Genomic DNA, 19,505 nt, shown 5'->3' on the forward strand with positions numbered 1-19,505 from the left:
GCACTACAGCATTGCACTAAAACAATATGACCTGATTCCCAGGTCTATGAAATTGCAGAATTATCATTCCCATCTTTGGAACGTGAAATAGAGGTGCAAAAATATGAGTTACTTTATCAGAACCAACCTATAGACACCAAAACCAAAGTATTTATCATGAGGACCTACATTTCAATGCTTAAAACCATATTTAAGCACTTGAATCAGTGGCCTGAGCTTTTCCGAAAGAATGAGCACCCACATAACGAGACTTATTTATGGGCTTAAATGCAGATTAAGAGCACCAGGTCTTCGGCATTTACTGAGTTCTTTAAGGGTATTTAGATGCCTACGTGTCTGATCTGAGACCCCCTGGACCACAACCTGTTCTACCAAGTAGGTACCTAATAGTGATTCTACTCTGCTCAAGTCACAGGAAAACATTAATGCTAAAAGTGTATAGGTCCTCATCAACCCTGTTCCTGATGACTTATTATTCAAGCTAAGATGGAGACATATTACAGAAGAGCTTTATTAATTGTTTTCCAACAACTTGAGCAAGGTGGAATAGGATTGACTAGGTACCTAAGTGCAACCTTGCCTATGTGGACTTATGTGCCTAATAAGTGAAATAGGGGATAATACCCAAAGTGATCCAAAGATCATTGAAATCAGCATAAAGATATGACTTTAGTGAGCCCTGGTGCAGGTTCCCAATATTTCTGAACATGTCAACCCTGGCCCCTGTAAACATTTCCGTCTTCAGTGATTTGCCCAAATTATAGAATCATAGAAAAATAAGGTTGGACGGGAACTCAGGAGGTCATCTAGCCCAACCCCCTGCTCAAAGCAGGACCATTCTCAACTATATCATCCCAGTCAAGGCTTTGTCTAGCCAGGTCTTAAAAACCTCCAAGGATGGAGATTCCACAATCTCTCCGCGTAACCTGTTCCAGAGCTTTACTACCCTCCTAGTGAGAAAGTTTTTTCTAAAATCTAACTTAAACTTCCTTTGTTGCAACATGAGACTGTTGGTCCTTGTTCTGTCATCTGCCACCACTGAGAACAAGCTAGTTGGATCCTCTTTGGAACCACTGTTCCAGTAGTTCAAGGCTGCTACTAAATCCTCCCTCAGTCTCCTTTTCTCCAGACTAAATAAGACTAGTTCCCTCAGCCTCATCAGAAATCATGTGCCTAAGCTCCCTAGCCATTTTTGTTGCCCTTGGATGGACTCTCTCCCCATCCTTTCTGCAGGGGGCCCAAAACTGGACACAGTACTCCAGATGTGGCCTCACCAGTGCCAAATAGAAGGAAAGAATCACTTCCCTTGATCTGCTGGCAATGCTTCTTCTAATGCAGCTCTACTAATGCCATTAGTCTTCTTGGCAACAAGGGCACACTGTTGGCTCATATTTGGCTTATTGTCCACTATAACCCCCAGGTCCTTTTCTGCACAGCTGCTGCTTAGCTGGTCAGCCCCAGCCTGTACTGGTGCATGGGATTGTTCCATCCTAAGTGCAGGACTTTGCATTTGTCCTTGTTGAACCTCAAGAGATTCCTTTTGGCCCAAACCTCCAATTTGACTAGGTCACTCTGAATCCTAGCCCTACCCTCCAGTATATCTACTACTCCCCCCAGCTTGGTATCATCTACAAACTTACTGAGGGTGCACTCTATGACAGCTTCCACATCATTGATGAAGACATTGATCAAAAACGGCTGCAGGACCAACCCCTGAGGCACTTTACTTGATACTGGCTGCCAACCAGACACCGAGCCATTGATTACTACTCCCTGAGCTCAATGCTTCTGCCAGTTTTCTATCTACCTGACAGTCCATTCATTCAGCCTATATTTCCTTAGCTTGTTTGCCAGAATGTTGTGGGAGACCATATCAAAAGCTTTGCTAAAGGCAAGGTATATTAAGTACACTGCATGTACAGAGCCAGTCATCTCATCATAGAAGGCAATCAGGTTGGTCAGGCATGACTTGGCCTTAGTGAATCCATGCTGACTGTTCCTAATCACCACCTTCTCCAAGTGTATAGCAATGGATTCCTTGAGGATATGCTCCATTATTTTTGCAGGGATTGAGATGAGTTTAATGCAGGAGGAGCCAACAGCAAATGTGGCATGGGAATTCAGGAGTTCCTGATAGCTATTGCTTTATTGAAGCCATTAGAGTGTACCTTGCTCTGGGTCTTTTAATTTCTGCATGCAATGTCAATTGTGTCTGACACCAGTATGAAATTGAGCTTTCCTCTTACGTTTTAAACTAATATACAATTTTTTTTTATGAATGTGTGTTGGGCTTAGCCAGGCAGCAGTTGTGGCCCTCCACTGCCTGGACTGACTGGAAGTAATTTGTTCCCTGTCACTATCTACATGTGTGCTTTGATTCATAGATGCTAGGGCTGGAAGGGACCTGAATGGGTCATTGAGTCTGACCCCTGTCAGTGGCAGGAAAAAGTGCTGGGGTCATGTGACCCCAGCCAGGTCCTTGTCCAGTCTCCTCTTGCAGACCCCCGAAGTAAGGAAAGCACCACCTCCCTTGGAAACCAGTTCCGGATTCTGGCAACCCAAACTGCAAAGTTCTTTCTGATGTCCAACCTAAATCTACCCTCTATCAGCTTGTGGCCATTGTTTCTGGTTATTCCAAGAGGTGTTGTGGTAAATAGAGTATCTCCTATTCCCTGCTGCCTGCCCACCCCAGTGAATTTGTATACTGCCACAAGATCCCCCCTCAGCCTTCTCTTGTGGAGGCTGAAATGGTTCAGGTCCTTCAGCCTTTCCTCATAGGGCCTTCCCTGCAGGCCTCTAACCATATGAGTAGCCCTCCTCTGTACTCTTGATGTACTAATTCAGGGGTTTTCAACTTTTAATAAGTGTACCCCTGGGGAGAGGAGTGGGGGATGGGGCAGGTGAGCAGCCAGATGCAGAGCCAGGGGGTGGGGGAAAATGTCTGGACGGGGGCAGGGGGGCTAGCATGAGTTACTGGATATGGAGCTGGGGGTGGGGGTTGGCAAGTTGCCGGATGCGGAGCAGAGGGGTGGCGAACGGCGGCAGTGCAGCATCTGTGCGGCCCTGCTCTTCCCCTGCCCTGCTCCCGTGGGGCAGTGGTGTGGTATGGCAGTGCTCCATCCCCTGGGACCTTTCAAAGTACCCCCAGGGGTATGTGTGCCCCCAATTGACAACCCCTGTATTAGTTTAAAGCACCATTTTCTAGTACCTGTATCTGGGTACTAGCAAACAATGTTTTAAATTAATCTACTGTGCAGTAATTGCTGAACACAGAGATTAGTCTAATGCAAAGTAGAGCACATGTGTAGACATGCCCACTGAACACAAAATCCTATTGTTTGCAGGGTACTGGATGCACTAATACTTCTGTTACAACATGACAGATCTTGCCCTCTTATCATTAATTAACAATGTTGGCAATTTATCTGGTTATAAAATTAATTGGACCAAACCTGAGTTAATTGGATTAAATACAACAAAATGGATATATTTAGCAAAAGCAGTTTCAATGGCAAGCACAACACACAACATATTTGGGTATTTAAATATCCAAGAGTATTCCTGCTATTATCTGCCAAAACATGTAGAATGGAGACCTAGGTAGATAGACGACAGAATCCCAATGGAAATCAGCAACTCACTGTGACAGATGAAATTATGTCTGTGTGATAAAAGTGCTTGCTGAAGGCTCTATGAAGATTATATCAAGTGTTTTTCTGCATTTGTTTAGATATTAAGCTATATGTTGTTGCTAAAAGCCTAATTAAAGATTAAGATGTAGTGAGGCCTTGTATAAAGTAAGGCCTAGTAAATTTAGCAACGCCTTGAAGTAGTAAGGCCTTGTGGTGTAGTTAAAATTACCTTATCAAAGAAATGCAAGGCTTGTACTCCTAAATGGTCAGTCTAAGGACAGTTGAAGTAAAAGGAATCTGAGTGGTTGTATATTATCAGAACCATTCAGAAGCTTTAAATTGGCTAGAATGTCTGGAAACCATTCAGAAGGAAGACACAGTTCTGTGAAAAGGATTAGTTAGCTGTTGCCTGGATCAATGGGCCCGTGGACCTCCAGGAGCCCAAAGACTGCTTGCCAGGGTCCTTCCCGGTACCCCTTTGGACAGTGCTGTTCAGGGACGCCTCACTTCGCTGAACTTTGTGGAACGAGAAGCTTGCTGTGTATCAGGCATCAGAGGGGACTGCTGATAAGTTGCTGACGTGAATTGCTTTTGTCTGTCATTGTTTGTCTTGTTACTACACGTAGTTGTGTTTTTGTTAAGTCAATAAATCTTTCTTACTGTCACGACGGGGTCCTCACGGAGAGCCGTGATCTCCTTAAGGTCCCTCGCTCCGTGTCAGGCTGGCCCAAGACACCCTCTAATTCTCGCCCGCCATGTCTTTGATGGTAAATATAATGATGGGAGGCTGCCTTGTGTTTTCCCTGGGCACGGCTACTCGGGACCTCTGTCCCCGCGGTTCTTCCGGACCCCCTGGGGGTCTCCCGATATGGTGGGTGTTCCCCAGACACCCTAGCCTTGTGGGCTATGCGTGGCTCCTACCTCCCCTGATACCACGCCCCAAGCCTCGCAGATGTAATAGACGTTGTCCGGTCTGTATGCCCGCTTCCCGGGCCTCCTCTCTAATGTGGCCCACTCTGGGCTCCCTCTCTCATGCCCAGCCTCTTGCTGGAACTCTCGTCTTGCCCACTCTGGGCCTCCCCTGCCGGTGTGGTTCCGCTCAGGGACTCTCTAGCGGGCCTCCAGTCCTATGGGCCAACCGCACGGGCACCCTCTCTGACCCTGGCTCACCGCACTGCTACTCCCTGTCTTCTCGGGGCAACCGCAGCGCCCTGCCTCAGTCTGAGGGGTGTTACCGCACTAGCCTGCGGCCGGGCTCGCTATGCCCGTCTCGGGCTTCTCAGTAATTGCCCCTCTCTCTAGGGCTCCTCAGTATGGCGCTCCCCCTCTTTGGGGCTCGCCGTGCCCACTCTGGGCTACTCAATAATACCGCCCCTTTCCTGGGGCCAGGGTCTATGTTCCCCCACACGCAATCCAGGGTCTAGGTCCCCGTCCGCAACCTACGGGTTGCGCCCGCGACCCACTGGCCGCACTCCTCGCCGCCAGTTGCTCACGCACCGGCGTGCAAGCTGCGCCTTCCCTGGCGCTATGAAAATAATGCGCCCTCTTGGCGCTAGGGCACCCCACACTCTCTGGGGTCCCTGTGATTGAGGCCTCCTCCAACCCCTACAGCCTCACCCAAGCCTCCAGGTGTGATAACACAAACACAACGCAAAACCACAAGCCCCTAGGCTGTAACATAACCACAAGCTGCATGGCCATAACTCAGTATCATAGCTCGAGCCTCCAGGGCTATCATGAGCTGTACTTGCAACTCAGGCTCCTTCCCATATCTCGGCTGAGGGAGCTCCTGCCTCTCTGGCTGCTGGCAGAGAACTACCAGCCTGGCCTCAGCCCTGGGCTTTATAAGGGCCAGGCCCTGCCCCCTACAGGCAGCTGGCTCCCCTTAGTTGCTCCGGCAACCCACAGCTGTGCTCAATTAGCTCTGCCAGGGCTCTCTCCCTGGCAGTTTCTCCTCTCTAGGAGCAGGCACTAAGGTGCCCTGCGACACTTACCTTTCTACCCCCGACCACACTCTCAATCCTGAACCCTCCGCAGGTGGCTGGGACAACTCACAGTATTCAAACATCAACAATTGATTTTAGTCTTTGTCTTATACAACAAACGATCATTTTTCATTTTTACTGGGCATCCTCTACACTTAGAACAATAAATATACTTCCAGTAGATACATGTTGGAGAGGTGATGTATTGCAGCCAATGCTTGGTCTCATTTTGGTCATGCCCATTATCAACTCATTTTGGAAAGAAATTATAACTAGAGCTAATCTGGTTTGAACACAGCACCAATACCTTTGGCATATGTGTATTGTGTGTGCGCTGGGGATATTCCTAATTAATTCAAACTGAATTCTTCCCAAATGTCACTCTTACAGTAGGCCTTATTAATAATATGTGGGATTATATTGCTGCACTGGAAAAGTAGAACATCTCCAAGGGTCAAATTCAGTAGAATGAAATGGCACAGCGGGCATCTATGGAGAGAGTCATGGGTAGCAGGCTAAATTGTTTTGAAAAGACTAGTGCCATTTGGAAGGCTTCTTGAAATATTTTGGTAGCTAGATTGTTACTTATTACACACATCTCTTTTCTTCTAGCCTTCCTTCTTCCCTCTTTTTTTCTCTTTCTTTATTTCCTTTTCACCTTTATGGCTGATTGTCTGTGACAGTTCAGGTTGACATGCATAGTATCCTCTCTCATATACTATACATTTGTACAACAACCTGAACTATGTCATAAACATGCATATATTGTTTTGTATTGCATTAAAAAAAAACAATACAAATAGTAAAGGTAGCAAAGGCAGAACTGGAAATAAAAGCAGAAAGGAAATTAGGATGGAGGGCCTTAGAACATAAACTTTTGTCCCTTTGGGAGTGTAACAGCTACCCCTGCAACCGGGAATCTGCCTGTTTTCCCTGGTCCCTTGGAGCCGGGTCGCCTGTCATGATCTTCCCCATTCCCTGCTTCACCTCCTTTATTCATTTGCCACAACTTGGTCTTAATGTTTAAGTTTGAGAGTCAGGTAGCGGCACCGGCGTCCTTCTCATGTTATCTATTCTTCCTAAGACTTCTTCAGCTCTTCCCGGGCAGTGGGCCCCCTATCCCTGTCTCTGCCCTGTTCAAACTTTGCTAGGACCTCTGCCACCCCTTTAATCATACCAACCCAAACCTCCATTTAACAGTTTTTAAGAATGTAGAAATAAAATGATCAAATGTTGCTTAATAACATAAGGACCTCCACCTCTCTTGTGGCTCAAAGGTAAGAAAGCAAACAAAAGGTTCTCTCCTTTATTTCATTACAGTTTTCCTTTCCCTCGGTATTGTGGTCTCACCAGTTGGCTATATTACCCTTCTTGGCAGTCTCTCTTTACTTCCCTGCAGCCAAATTGGCTTGCTCTGGCTTCAGAGCTTCACCCTGATGCTGGTGATTTGTTTGCCTGCCAGGTATGCTGACTTCATTCCTGGTTGGATGCACTTCTCCCCTTTCCGGTCCTGAGCAGGGGTTTAAGTAGCCAGGTGTCACACACAGACTCAACTCCCAGCACCTGTGAATGAGCTGCTAATTACTTGATTTCCAAGCCATTTTACCAGCTTCTGTTTTATCTCTTAAAGGGACCCATCCTCCATTCTCTCACCTGCAGACCTGGACTCAGGCATGGGCAAACTGTGCAGCTGCCTGGGGCCTGAGCAGAAAGCAGGCCCGAAAATGAAAAATAAAATCGCAAAAAAAGTTTTAATATAGGACTGGCAATGTTATCAATTGAAAATGAACTATTTAATGACATCAATATACCACAGATGTGATAAACACTTTTGCAACAAAAAATCGTTATCTCTGGCGAAGGGGAGCCTGATGCTAAAAGTTCCCTCAGGGCCATGAGGAGTCCAGGTACAGCACTGCTCACCTGCCTGCCCTTCGCTATTTTCTTATGTTTAACCCTTCTGACCTCTGTCCCTCTGTCTTCTCCATTCAGTAACAGGGTAAGTGTTCCCTGTTACAGGGAGGAATAAGGATTTTTCACTTGCATGTTTTACTTTCCCAATATGAAACTTAAAATCCATGGTTCCAGGGCACCAAGGAGTAGCATTTGAATTCTGATCAGTAGATTAGTTTCAAACAGTTTTCTGAGTTATGTGTAGCTTAGCAGGATGCCATCCTGCAAACATTATGCCTCTGAGGTGGCATACTAAACCCCAACAGTTCTTTGTGGAAATCATATTTTTCTTCCTGTGTCTCTACACTACATTTGACCACTTTGTTATGCATACCTGTGCTTGTTTATTGTACTTAGCAAGATCTTTCATTGTACATGTGCCTTTACACAACAGGTATTGCAGCAAGTGTTGCATAGTTTGAGGGTCTGTGCCACAGTCTCAGGTGGTTGAACTAATGGTATAGCCAAACTTCTTCATTAGTTCCTTGGAGTATCCAACTTCAGTGCATAAGTGCTTGAGACATCTCCACCTTTGCCATGGTTTATTAACCCCTGGTGGTAAGGATTCAGCTTCCGAAATGTCCATTTTTTTGCTGTCGGGTATTTTTTACAGCCTCTTGTTCCAGGTCTGTAGTCATGGCTCCTTGGGTGGGCATTCAGAGGTTGGGTGCTGGTGAGGAAGCTCCTGCATGACTTCAGTCATTAGTGTGCTATGGGGTGGTTGTACAGCAGGTGTCTTGTATCTTTATCTTCAATTTGTCTTAATCATTTTTACTGTTGGCCACTGCTCTTCTAATGTCAGGCAGAGCAATGCCAGCCAGCAGGTGCACACTGTTTAGGCTAGTAGGCTTCAGAGATCCTGTGATGCATCGGCAGCTATTATTCAGAATGGGGTCAAGATGCTTAGCATGTAGTGATCTCTCCCTTATACAGCATGCATACTCAGCAGAAGAGAAGCTGAGAGCTAGAGTAGTGGTTCAGATGGATGAGGGGCTAGCTCCCCATTTTGAGTTGGTGAGCTTATATAAAATGTTATGAATGCTCACGTTCACTTTTGTCTTCATGATGTTCTTTGTATGAGAGGGTTTGATCAAGGGTGACTCCAAGGTAAACTGGGTTTGGACAGTGGGATAATGGCGTGCCAGACCATGTAATGTTGAGCTGGATGCTGGCCTCATCGTTTCTCAGATGGAAGGCACATACGCGTGTTTTTTCCTGGGTTGGTGCGTAATTGGTTTTCAATGTAGTATAAGATTAGGCCACTTAGTGCCTCATTATTAAATCACATTAAAAAGAGAGATTCATGGTTGTCTTAAGTAAACAAAATTAAAATGTGTTTGAAGCTCTCTGCAATACATTTTCTTCCTTGCAATGCTGAGAGCAGGATATCAGAGAAAGCAAGCATGTTCAAAGTAAATATTGCGGGTGAGGGGACTCCCCGTGGTAACAAAACCTGAGTAGACTGGAATATGTTGAGGGGAAGGCATGCCTTTTTTGCACCTGTGGGTACAGTCCCCAATGTGGTCCCAGTCTGTAGTGCTGTCACCACTAAAAATATCTTTTACTAGAACATTTGTTGGCCTACTGTTACAGATGCTGCTGCAGTGCAGGTCTGCTTTCCTAGTGCTGAGATTGCTCACTGTGCAAGGCTGCATGGGGGCAAGAGACCTAAATTGTAACTGTTCCCAAAGTGACCTAACACACTGGTATTTTGCTGAAGTCCTGTATTCAGAGAAGTGAGTTTAGTCAGGTGACAAAAGCCTGGGTTTGCTGGCTTTCGTCAGCTGTATTTATAGATACAGCCAAACCCACGCACTTCTATCAACAAAACTTTGTAGTGTAGACCAAGCTTGGGAGTGAGGTTTCATATGATGCACTGCTGCAATGTAATAATGAGAAGTATTAATACAATCTGAAACGTGCCATGCTTTCTGCAGTACCACACATGGTAGGAAGAACAAAACCACTGACATTTTCCTAACATTACCTCTTCTGGGATCCTTTTCTGGAATGCAGTGCCTCTTCTGAATCCTTCCTTTGAATATATTTCCAAAAGGGGAATAAATTCAATAAACAGTCAACACAAGGGTACTTTTTTTTACTTGAAAACTTGTTTTAACCATCAACTTTAGCAAATTTTGGCAGTTACAAACCTGTACACTTTTTTGTTTTGTTTTGTTTTTATAGCAAAAGAACACAAGACAATACTGCCAACAGCAATTATGAAGGAACAATTAGCCTTCAGATGAGGGACTAGATCCACTCAAAGTGATAACCTTCCCTTTTGCATAAGGTTGCTTTTTTGTTGTCGTTGAAGAAAATGACTGATCTTAATACCTACTTGAAATGGCATAAAAATCATGTCTCTAGTTTTTTTGTGCAAAACACATTCATTTAAAAAAAGTCAATAAAAACATCTTCTTAAAAACAGAAAAAAGTTAAATGAAAAGATCTGAACCAAAAGGAAAGTTACAGTACACTTTGAAATGATTAAAAATTACTGTTGTTTCAAATCTAAAACTTTTTTTTTTGCTGTTACCTTGAAAGGTTAAACCAACTTGGGTGACTTTTTAGAATTATATCAAACAAACAAACAAACAAATTAAAGCGACCTGATTGGCATCAAATATCTACAAAAGCCTGGTAATTTGAAACCATTATATACATTATTTTATAAACTTCTTTTTAGACACCAAAACATACATCTTTTACAAACCAGCCTGCTTGTAACAGGTAAAATTTACAAGACAATCTTTCTCATACAGTGCTTTAAAGAGAACTGCTTCCATTTCCCAAATGCTTTTGTCATTTCCTGAAAAGCAGTAGTGTGGGCTCATAAAATTGTGAAATAGTAGCAATTCAGGTATTCTTATGAGAAGAATATTACAGTACTGATGGTTCCACTCTCTTCCCACAATACAGTTCAAGTGCGCCCTTAACATTGGTAAAGACTAGTTATGGCCTTCATATAATACTACACATTTGTAATTATTGCTTTTATTTCATAAAGAAATGAATTTATTTTCACTCTTTCTCCAACCACCCGCCTGCCTGCCCCTCCCACATATGACATAGCTATACGCTAAATCAATACCCCTACTTGTCAATGGATGATACTAAAAGTCAGGTCTACAAAACACATTAAAGGCAATGCAGGATAATGGATAATACTGTTAACTTCAAGGGCTTGTATCATGTTACATGTACTGAGAGGACAGAGATGGAAACTGGCAAAAAAACGCAGAACTGTACCGCAGAGTACACTTCATAATGTGTCTGGCAACGTGTCTCCCCTCTTTGAAACCTTTCACTTTCCGGAAGTCCTCATGTAGTAATTCAAGAAAATGACAAAAAAAGCAACATGTCTCCAACAAAGGTGGATATTGGTTTAAAATAGCTGTTTTTCTCAATTATTAATGATGTCACTCTTTTAAGGAAAGAGCTACAGTTATGCTCAGGCATAGGTCACAATGCCTCAATTCATGCTGATTGTAGGGTTGTTCCTATGTCAGAAGCTTTTTTTTTTTATTGGGGACATGACTGTTGGCTGCCTTGCAATCAGCATTTCATTAGCATGTATTCTCTCACTCTCCTATATTGGTTCTAAGTTTCTCAAAGGAGAGAAAGGAGTTTTAATCAATATATAAGGGCTGGCACTGCTTTATAGCACACTAAGGGATCAACAACAAGATAAAAAATGGGGTTTTTGGGGGTGGGATGGGGAAAGCCCCCAGGTTTCCCTTCTCTACAGAACATGATCTGGGCAAGGGCTCAAGGGTAAAGCACAGAATTTGCAGGCCAAGGTGGCTTTGAGTCAACTTTGCATCCTCAAGATGCTGGACTGCCCCAAAGGTAGTAAGGCCCCTAAGGGCCTCTCAGCTACAGCAGCCTCATGGGGCAGCACTGGAGTCACAGCACTGTCCCGTATCACCACAGTTTTCCGTGTGATGGTCTGTCCTCCCATGCCATTGCTTGAGAGGGCCTTGAAAAGGCAGCCCTACGTGAGTCTTCTCCAGTGCTTGTGCCAGGGGAGTCCTACCTTGGACACATTAGGGCTCCTTTATGCCACTGTGGTTCTTTTACCCTGCATAGAGAGAAGCCAAGGTAGGGTAAGAATCATACCCTGTACCCTCAATGCCCAGGTATTGTTTTTCCAGGAAGTTCATAAACTGGAGGAAAAATGTTAAGCATGAGTAAGGGAAGCACACAGGCCCAGGTTTTCATTTTACACTAAGGCCACTTTGTGTGGTATTGGCAGTATACATTACATTGACACCCGCTATATGGCCTTCTATGTTGTCAGGGACATTGATGTAAATGAGAAGCTGTGAATGGGTAAATGAGAAGCTGACCTTTCAGCAGAAACCGAAGTGATGCTTCATCCAAGTCATACCCACAAAAACCTTCAAAACATGATAGAGATTGTTCTGACCAAGTGATGCACATTCATCCATCCTACCTTTCTTTCCTTCTTTTTAAAGTCTTTTCTTTAGCAAAAAACCCAAACAACCCAACAACAACAACGAGTGTCTTTAACTGTGTGGTTCTGCTGTGGAATATCATCATTTGAGAAGCAAAAAGGCTCGAAGTATTTCTGTGAGAATTCTCACACAGCTGAATCTGAAGGGAAATATTATGTCATGGAGCCACCTGCAGGAATATGATTTGTGATACAGGCACAAATCATTTATGATACTTAAAACTAGCAGGGATTTTCAAGAAATGTCTGACCCAAGTAGGTACCTGGGAAACAAAAACAGAAAAAAAATCATCATACGTTGGACAAAGAAATGCACTTTAGGTGGAACAATTCCTTTATCATGCACTAATCACTTCCCAGCAGAGCGCAGAGGATGTTAGGATTCATCAAACTACAGCAATAATTAAAAACACCCCAATAAAATACAGAGTCATATTGAGGAGAGAGAAGAACTGAATGTTTCTTCCATGCTGTAAATGCTGCGTAGGGGTCTCACCTTGTGAACTGCTTTCACGTTTGGTCACTGCATCAAAAAGAGGCAGAAGAAAAATGGGCAACAAAAGTGGTGCTAAGCATTCAGGTGTTTCTGCCTGTGGAGAGACTGATTCGACTGGCTCTATTTCACTTGGAGAGAAGATTCAGAGGTTTAGAATATGATGAATGGAGCAGAGGAGGTTAAAGAGGTACTCTTATTTACCTGCCTGTGCCACATGTTAACAGACAGGTTCTTGATTAAACGAAATGGCAATAAAATGTAAAACACAGAAGCAGCGGTGTATGTTTAAGGTTTGTGTATTTTATCTGTGAAGCTCACTACTGACAAGATGTTACTGAGGCAACAAGTTTGGTAAGAACCCTTGGTCTTTTCTGGTATGGCGACTGCTGCACTCCCAGTTGTATTACCTCTTGTGACACTTTTGATATGCCCTCGTAAGGAAAATAACTTTAGATATCAGTGTCTCAAGGAAACATCCATCACTTGAAAACTTTCATAACAGACAAAAGATGGTGGGTCCATTTAGTAACTAGTTGGGAGCTAATACAGAATCAATTGCAGAATAGTTAAAAATGTACTACAACACAGTCGACTGGAAGCAAACCCCGTGTATACCACAGCCATGCGCTCAAAGAGGATTCGATTCTTCAAAATTCATGTCAGCCTTAAAACTATTGCACATTAGCTAAACTTGCAGCTTTTTATTCTTTTAAACACCTTAAATGTTCCTATCCTTAAATGTTCCTAGTTATTTTAATTTATTCCTTGCAACTGTTTCTCTGCATTGTAAACTTTACCAGTAATGTACAGTCATTCTGCGTAACTGTATCTGTGCCTCAGCCTTTGCCAAACTATTTCATGGTTTGTCAGGAAATCCCTCAATTTCCTTGAAATTTGTGATACAGATTTCAAATATACTTTTTGTGATACCATGGGGGTGATGGGGGAGAAGGAAAGGGGATTGAAACATAGCATGAACACATTCAGAACATATCACTGTTACAGAAGCATGTCTACTTTGAGGAAACCAACCAAATAACAATCATAAATTCAATGAACAGAAACTATATATGGGCAAGTACTTCATAATACTTGTATGTGCAGTACATCCTGTTGCCTAGGAGCCCACCTCTTTTAGTCGTGTACCTCTTCATATGGTAACTACATTTTTTTTTCTCATAAAGAATTGTGGTCTGATCCAAACGACCATGTGTTCCCAATCCCTTACTAATGTACGGCATGTTGGATAGGGGCACTAAGCATGTTGTAAAATGTAGAGATCCTGTTTTATTAAAAAAGTGTTACAAGCTATAATCATTCTTCTGTTTTCTGTCTTACCAGGGGGAAGTATGTGAACAAATGTCAATTTATGATAAGGAATGGCCAATGACTAACTTATGAGTAAAATTCAATTCAGCCAAGAATATCTCATCATAAAATACAAGCAGTGAAACAATCCAGTTGCACTGTATGATCAAAAATAGGATGAAGCAGAAATAGGAAAAATGCTAGAGCATCCCCAAGCCCATAATGATCTACTTACTCAATAGAGCTTCAGAAGGACAGATTCTGCCGTAGAAGGAAGTAGCTAGGACAATGGAAACTGCAGACATGCTATTCATTGTACAATATAGAGACACACAAAGGCTATGAAACTGCTTGCAATGGTGGCAAAACAATATTTTCGCAGCACTGGGCAAAGGGCATCTGTGTATTCTCACTGCAGTGAGTGAATCACAGATCCCCATATTGCATTTAAACTGCTCAGGCTAATAAATACCTGAGGACTTCTACTCCAACCAGTCTGACTGCGAGGCATTTTACTGTCTTACAATATTCTTACTGCAGCATACTCCCCTCTGTATCTCTGGAAGTTTGGAAAAGTGAAAACCCCAGGCATCAAGCAAAGAACACAGGGCTAGTCCTCAGCTACTATAAATCAACACAGCTCCAAATGAATGTGTTAATTTACATAACCTAAGGCTTACATCACAGACTCTAGGGATGGTTGTTCTCCAGTTGCAGCTGACCTGCTAACTTAAGACAGTGACAGAATGCTGTATGCAAATTAATTACAACCAGCTTCATGGGAATGCCATAGCATGCTTACTGCAGTTAAAATCTGTTGCCAATGCACAGAAGGTGACAATAACAGCAGCACAACGTGGTAGTTGGGGCTTAGGTCTATCCTCAAATACATGCTCACATTCCATATGCAAGGTCAATAGGAGCTGCATGCATGTATGATTGGGCAGAGCCTAGCTGTTAGCATGTCTGATTTTGCAATATTTGGAAATTTTCACTGTTTAAGGTCCTGAAATTAAGTTTTAGGACTAATAGATTGGTGTAAAATATGCACAGTATACATATATGTACAGGCTACATGGGGGGCAAGGAGAAAGGGATTTGGTGGTAGGGGTCTGCTACAGACCCCCACATCAAGGGGAAGAAATAGATGTGGGGCTCCTGAGGCAGCTCTCGGAGACCATAAAAGCTAAAGAGGTGGTAGTCATGGGGGACCTAAACTACCCAGACATCTGCTGGGAGACACAGACGGCAAAGTCCCACCGCTCACGAAGGTTTCTAACCTGTGTACAGGACCTCCACCTGACACAGGAGGTACACGGTCCCACTAGGGGGAATGCCATACTGGATCTGGTATTGGCAACGGGGGATGACATGGTAGGGGACCTACAGATCGGTAGCCATCTGGGGGACAGTGATCACCTAATAATAGAATTCACCATAAGACGTCGAGTGGGTAAGGTAACTAGTAGGGTGAAAGTACTAGACTTTAGGAAAGCTGATTTAAATGAATTCAGGCAATTAGTTAAGGACGCACTGCAGAGTAGGAGTTTTGAAATGATGGAAGCCCAAGAAGGGTGGCTGTGCCTTAAGGAAACAATCCTTCGGGCACAAAGCGAGACAATCCCCGTGCGGGGTAAAAGAGGGAAAGGGGCCAGGAGGCTTCCTTGGCTGACCGCAGAAATCCAGGGCAGCCTAAGGGCCAAAAGGGGAGCACACAAAAAGTGGAAACAAGGAGAGATCACCAAAGACGAATATACCTCCTCTGCTCGTGCTTGTAGGGAGGCAGTTAGACAGGCCAAAACTACCATGGAGCTGAGGATGGCATCCCAAGTAAAGGACAACAAGAAATTGTTTTTTAGATATATAGGGAGTAAAAGGAAGGCCCAGGGAGGAATAGGACCCCTGCTAAATGGGCAGAAACAATTGGTGACGGACAGGGGGGACAAGGCTGAACTCCTCAACGAGTTCTTTGTCTCAGTGCTCCTAAGTGAGGGGCAGGACAAGTCTCTCACTGGGGTTGTAGAGAGGCAGCAGCAAGGCGCCAGACTGCCATGCGTAGACCCTGAGATGGTGCAGAGTTACTTGGAAGAACTGGATGCCTTTAAGTCGGCAGGCCCGGCCGACATCATTGCAGAGCCACTGGCGGGAATATTCGAATGCTCGTGGTGCACGGGCCAAGTCCCGGAGGACTGGAAAAGGGCCAACGTGGTCCCCATTTTCAAGAAGGGGAGGAAGGAGGACCCGGGCAACTATAGGCCAGTCAGTCTCACCTCCATCCTTGCCAAAGTCTTTGAAAAAATTAACAAGGCTCACATTTGTGAGAGCCCGGCAGGACAAATTATGCTGAGGGGAAACCAGCACGGGTTCGTAGCAGGCAGATCGTGCCTGACCAGTCTAGTCTCTTTTTATGACCAGGTTACGAAACGCCTGGACACAGGAGGAGGGGTGGATGTCGTATACTTAGACTTCAGGAAGGCCTTCGATACGGTATCCCACCCCACACTGGTGAACAAGTTAAGAGGCTGTGACTTGGATGACTACAGTCCAGTGGGTGGCGAATTGGCTGGAGGGTCGGCTTCGACCTGGAAGGGTGTGGGCAGTGGGGTCCCGCAGGGCTCGGTCCTTCATATATATGAAACTATAGATAGGTATTTGTGGACAGGTGACCAGTAACTTATCTTAGACATGTTGAAAGGAATGCTGTGCATACTGTGTATCTGGACTTCAGCAAAGCTTTTGGCAAGGTCCTGCACAACCTTCTCATTAGCAAATTGGAAAACTGTGGGCTTGATAAAAGTACTATAAGGTGGATAGATAACTGGCTCGCTAGCCATAAGCAAAGGGTAATTATTAATGGGTCTATGTCAGAACGGCAGGGGGTTTTAAACAGAGTGCTACAGGGCCTGGTGCTGTTCAGCACGTTTATTAATGATTTGGATGCCGGCACAGAAAGCTTCTTCAGCATGTTTGAAGATGACATGAAACTGGGAAGGACTGTGAACATGTCGGAGGATGTGAGCACAATTCAGAAGGATTGCAAAAGATTAGAAACTTGAGCTAGAGCTAAGAGGATGAACTTCAATGTGGATAAATGCAAAGTGCTGCACCTTGGGAGGAATAATAATAAAAAAAAACAAATACAAAATGGGAGACACCTGGGTGGATGGCAGCTCTATGGAAAAGAACTTGGGAGTCTTGATAAACCAGACTCAATATGAGTCTGCAGTGTGATGTAGCCACACAAAAGGCCACTGTGATTTTGGGTTGCATCAATAGAAGCATTATGTACAAGACGTAGGAGGTGATAGTACATCTCTACTTGGCAGGGGCAGATCTCATCTGGAGTACTGCATGCAATTGTGGGCTCCACATTTTAAAAAGAGAAATTAGAGAGGCTCTTAGAGGCAGACAACAAAGATGATCAAGGGCTTGAAGGGCAAGTCATGTGAGGAAGGGCTGTAGGAGATAGACATTTTGAGCTTGTGGAAAAGATGCTTAAGAGGGGACATGATAGCACTCTTCAAAAACTTGAAGGGCAGCCATAAAAAAGAAGCAAAGTGCCTTTTCTCTGCTGCTGCAGAGAGAAGGATGTGGAAAATGCCTTGAAGTTGCAGCAAAGTAAATGTAGATTCAATAACCAAAAAAACTTCTTTACTATGATGATAGTGAGGCAGTATAATATACTGCCTAGGGAAGTTGCGGACTCTCCATCACTGGAGGTGTTCAAACAGAGGTTGGACAGCCATTGGTTAGGTATGATCTAGGCATAGCTATGCCTACAGCTAAGGTTAAGGACTTCAACTGGGGTTTGCTGATTCTCCTGCTAGGAGCAAAGCTGGAGGTTCCTGCCTAGAGGGTCTTGCCCCTCCGCGCAGAGTCAGACCAATTCCCATATTTGGGCTCAGGAAGGAATTTTACCCCATGGTCACATTGGTATAGACTAAGGGGATTTTTGGGGGGTGTGGCCCTCTTTCCAGGACCTCTTGAGCATAATTTAACAACCTTTTATAGATGCAGGACATTGGCTGCTGTGTTTCCCCTGCTTTACCTGTGGTAGGTTAGGGTGTTAGGTCTATGTTGTGTCAGGGTTGAGGGTATGCATATGTAGAGTTTAGATTATGGTTTATGTGGGATGGTTTGGATAGGGATGATTCAGCCTCAGGAACAGGGTTGGACCAGATGACCTCTGCAGGTCCCTTCCAGTCCCACTTCTTTATGACTTCTATGACTTTTAAATGCTGTTTTAACAGCATCAAAAGTGTTTCTGTTTAGGTCTATGTTGTGTCAGGATTGAGGGCAGCCTAAATTATCAATTTCTTCTATTCTTCACCTGACACAAAATGTCATGCAACAATACCTGTTGGAAATATCCTTACCTGTTCACTAATACTATGGGGAGATTATAACACTGTATCACTTTTAATAATACAATACTATGCAAAACTGGGGGAGAAAGGGGAAAGATAACTTAAAAATGAAATTGTGACCCCTCACTCAAAAACTCTGTATATGCTGGGTAATAAATACAAGGTACATACTCTCTGGATTGTCCGTAACAATTTTGCGGCATAACTTTTAACACACTAGGTCTCTTTGTATCTGCACATACAGTATCATTTCTGAACAAGTTAATAGTAAGTTATACTGTCTTTCTGCCTTGCCCAATATATATAGATACATCTTTAGCAAAATTTCTTCTCAATATTTATACTGTTAATTGGACCAAATGACAAAAAAGTCTCCTTTACACTTGTGTCTGCTGCTGAGTCTCCACAAATGGAATGTGAATATTGTCCAGGTTGAGTTCCTCCACGCTTTCATAGTCACTCATGGCCACTTCAGAATCATCAAAGCCACAGCTGGCTGAGACATCGGATGAGGAGGCATCCAGAGAGTTGTGCAATGATAAGGGCATCTTACCTGCACTAATGTTTTCTGCTTTCTGACCTGGGACCACAGCAAAAGTACTAAATTCATTCCCAGTCTGAGACCCAGAAGTGTCTGTCTCATTGGGGAACTGATGAGGAGGGAGGTATTGGCTAGGATGGAACTGCGGCCGTCGCCTGCAATCTGGGCTGAGTGTACTGGCCATTGAAACTGGCTGTGACGGTGGAAGGGCTTCATATTGGTCTGGATAATCCTCAGGGAGAGGGGGCGGTAACTGGTCCTGACTTAAAAACTCCTCTTCGTGAGGAGGCGGGTAGTCGCTGTCAATGTCATAGCCGCCAAGGTAGTAATCTGTCTCCAGCTCTCTTGTGCTGCCGTGATGAACTGAGCCTCCATCCGTGGTTTCGTAATTGGGCACTTCCTCAATGTCAGATAAGCGAGCGTTTGGCATCCAATCAGAGGTGTCCCAATGATAAGCTGGAACAGGAAACAAACCCACAATGACTCCCTGAGGATAACTTTCTAAGAAAACCAAAAATCTATTGCATGCTCCTTCGTGATTAAAGAGCAAACTCTTATAGTCACAACAAATGTACACTGCAGATGTAATGAGATCAGCATGCGTTATAGCTCATTAACACTGGTCAGCCATGCTCTGACCAGAGGGAGGAGAAACAACATCATGTCACGATGCCAACAAAAACAGTCAAAGAACAAAACATGACCAGTGTAAGGCATTTCATATTGAAGGATGCTAGCGAGTT

General features: G+C 44.1%; 1 protein-coding gene across 6 annotated transcripts in view; it reads right to left on the bottom strand.

Moving 5' to 3' along the window:
* Positions 1–9,653: 9,653 nt before the first annotated feature.
* FAT3 (FAT atypical cadherin 3) overlaps positions 9,654–19,505 on the bottom strand; it is a 641,536-nt gene continuing 631,684 nt past the window's right edge. For all 6 annotated transcript variants that reach the window (XM_059721693.1, XM_059721676.1, XM_059721685.1 and 3 more), the window contains one exon: positions 9,654–19,218. In XM_059721693.1, the coding sequence (XP_059577676.1) occupies positions 18,599–19,218 (620 nt within the window). In that variant the 3' untranslated portion in view covers positions 9,654–18,598. The remainder of the gene's footprint in view (positions 19,219–19,505) is intronic.

This window comes from Alligator mississippiensis, chromosome 1, assembly GCF_030867095.1.
Source record: "Alligator mississippiensis isolate rAllMis1 chromosome 1, rAllMis1, whole genome shotgun sequence".
Taxonomy (NCBI): Eukaryota; Metazoa; Chordata; order Crocodylia; family Alligatoridae; genus Alligator; species Alligator mississippiensis.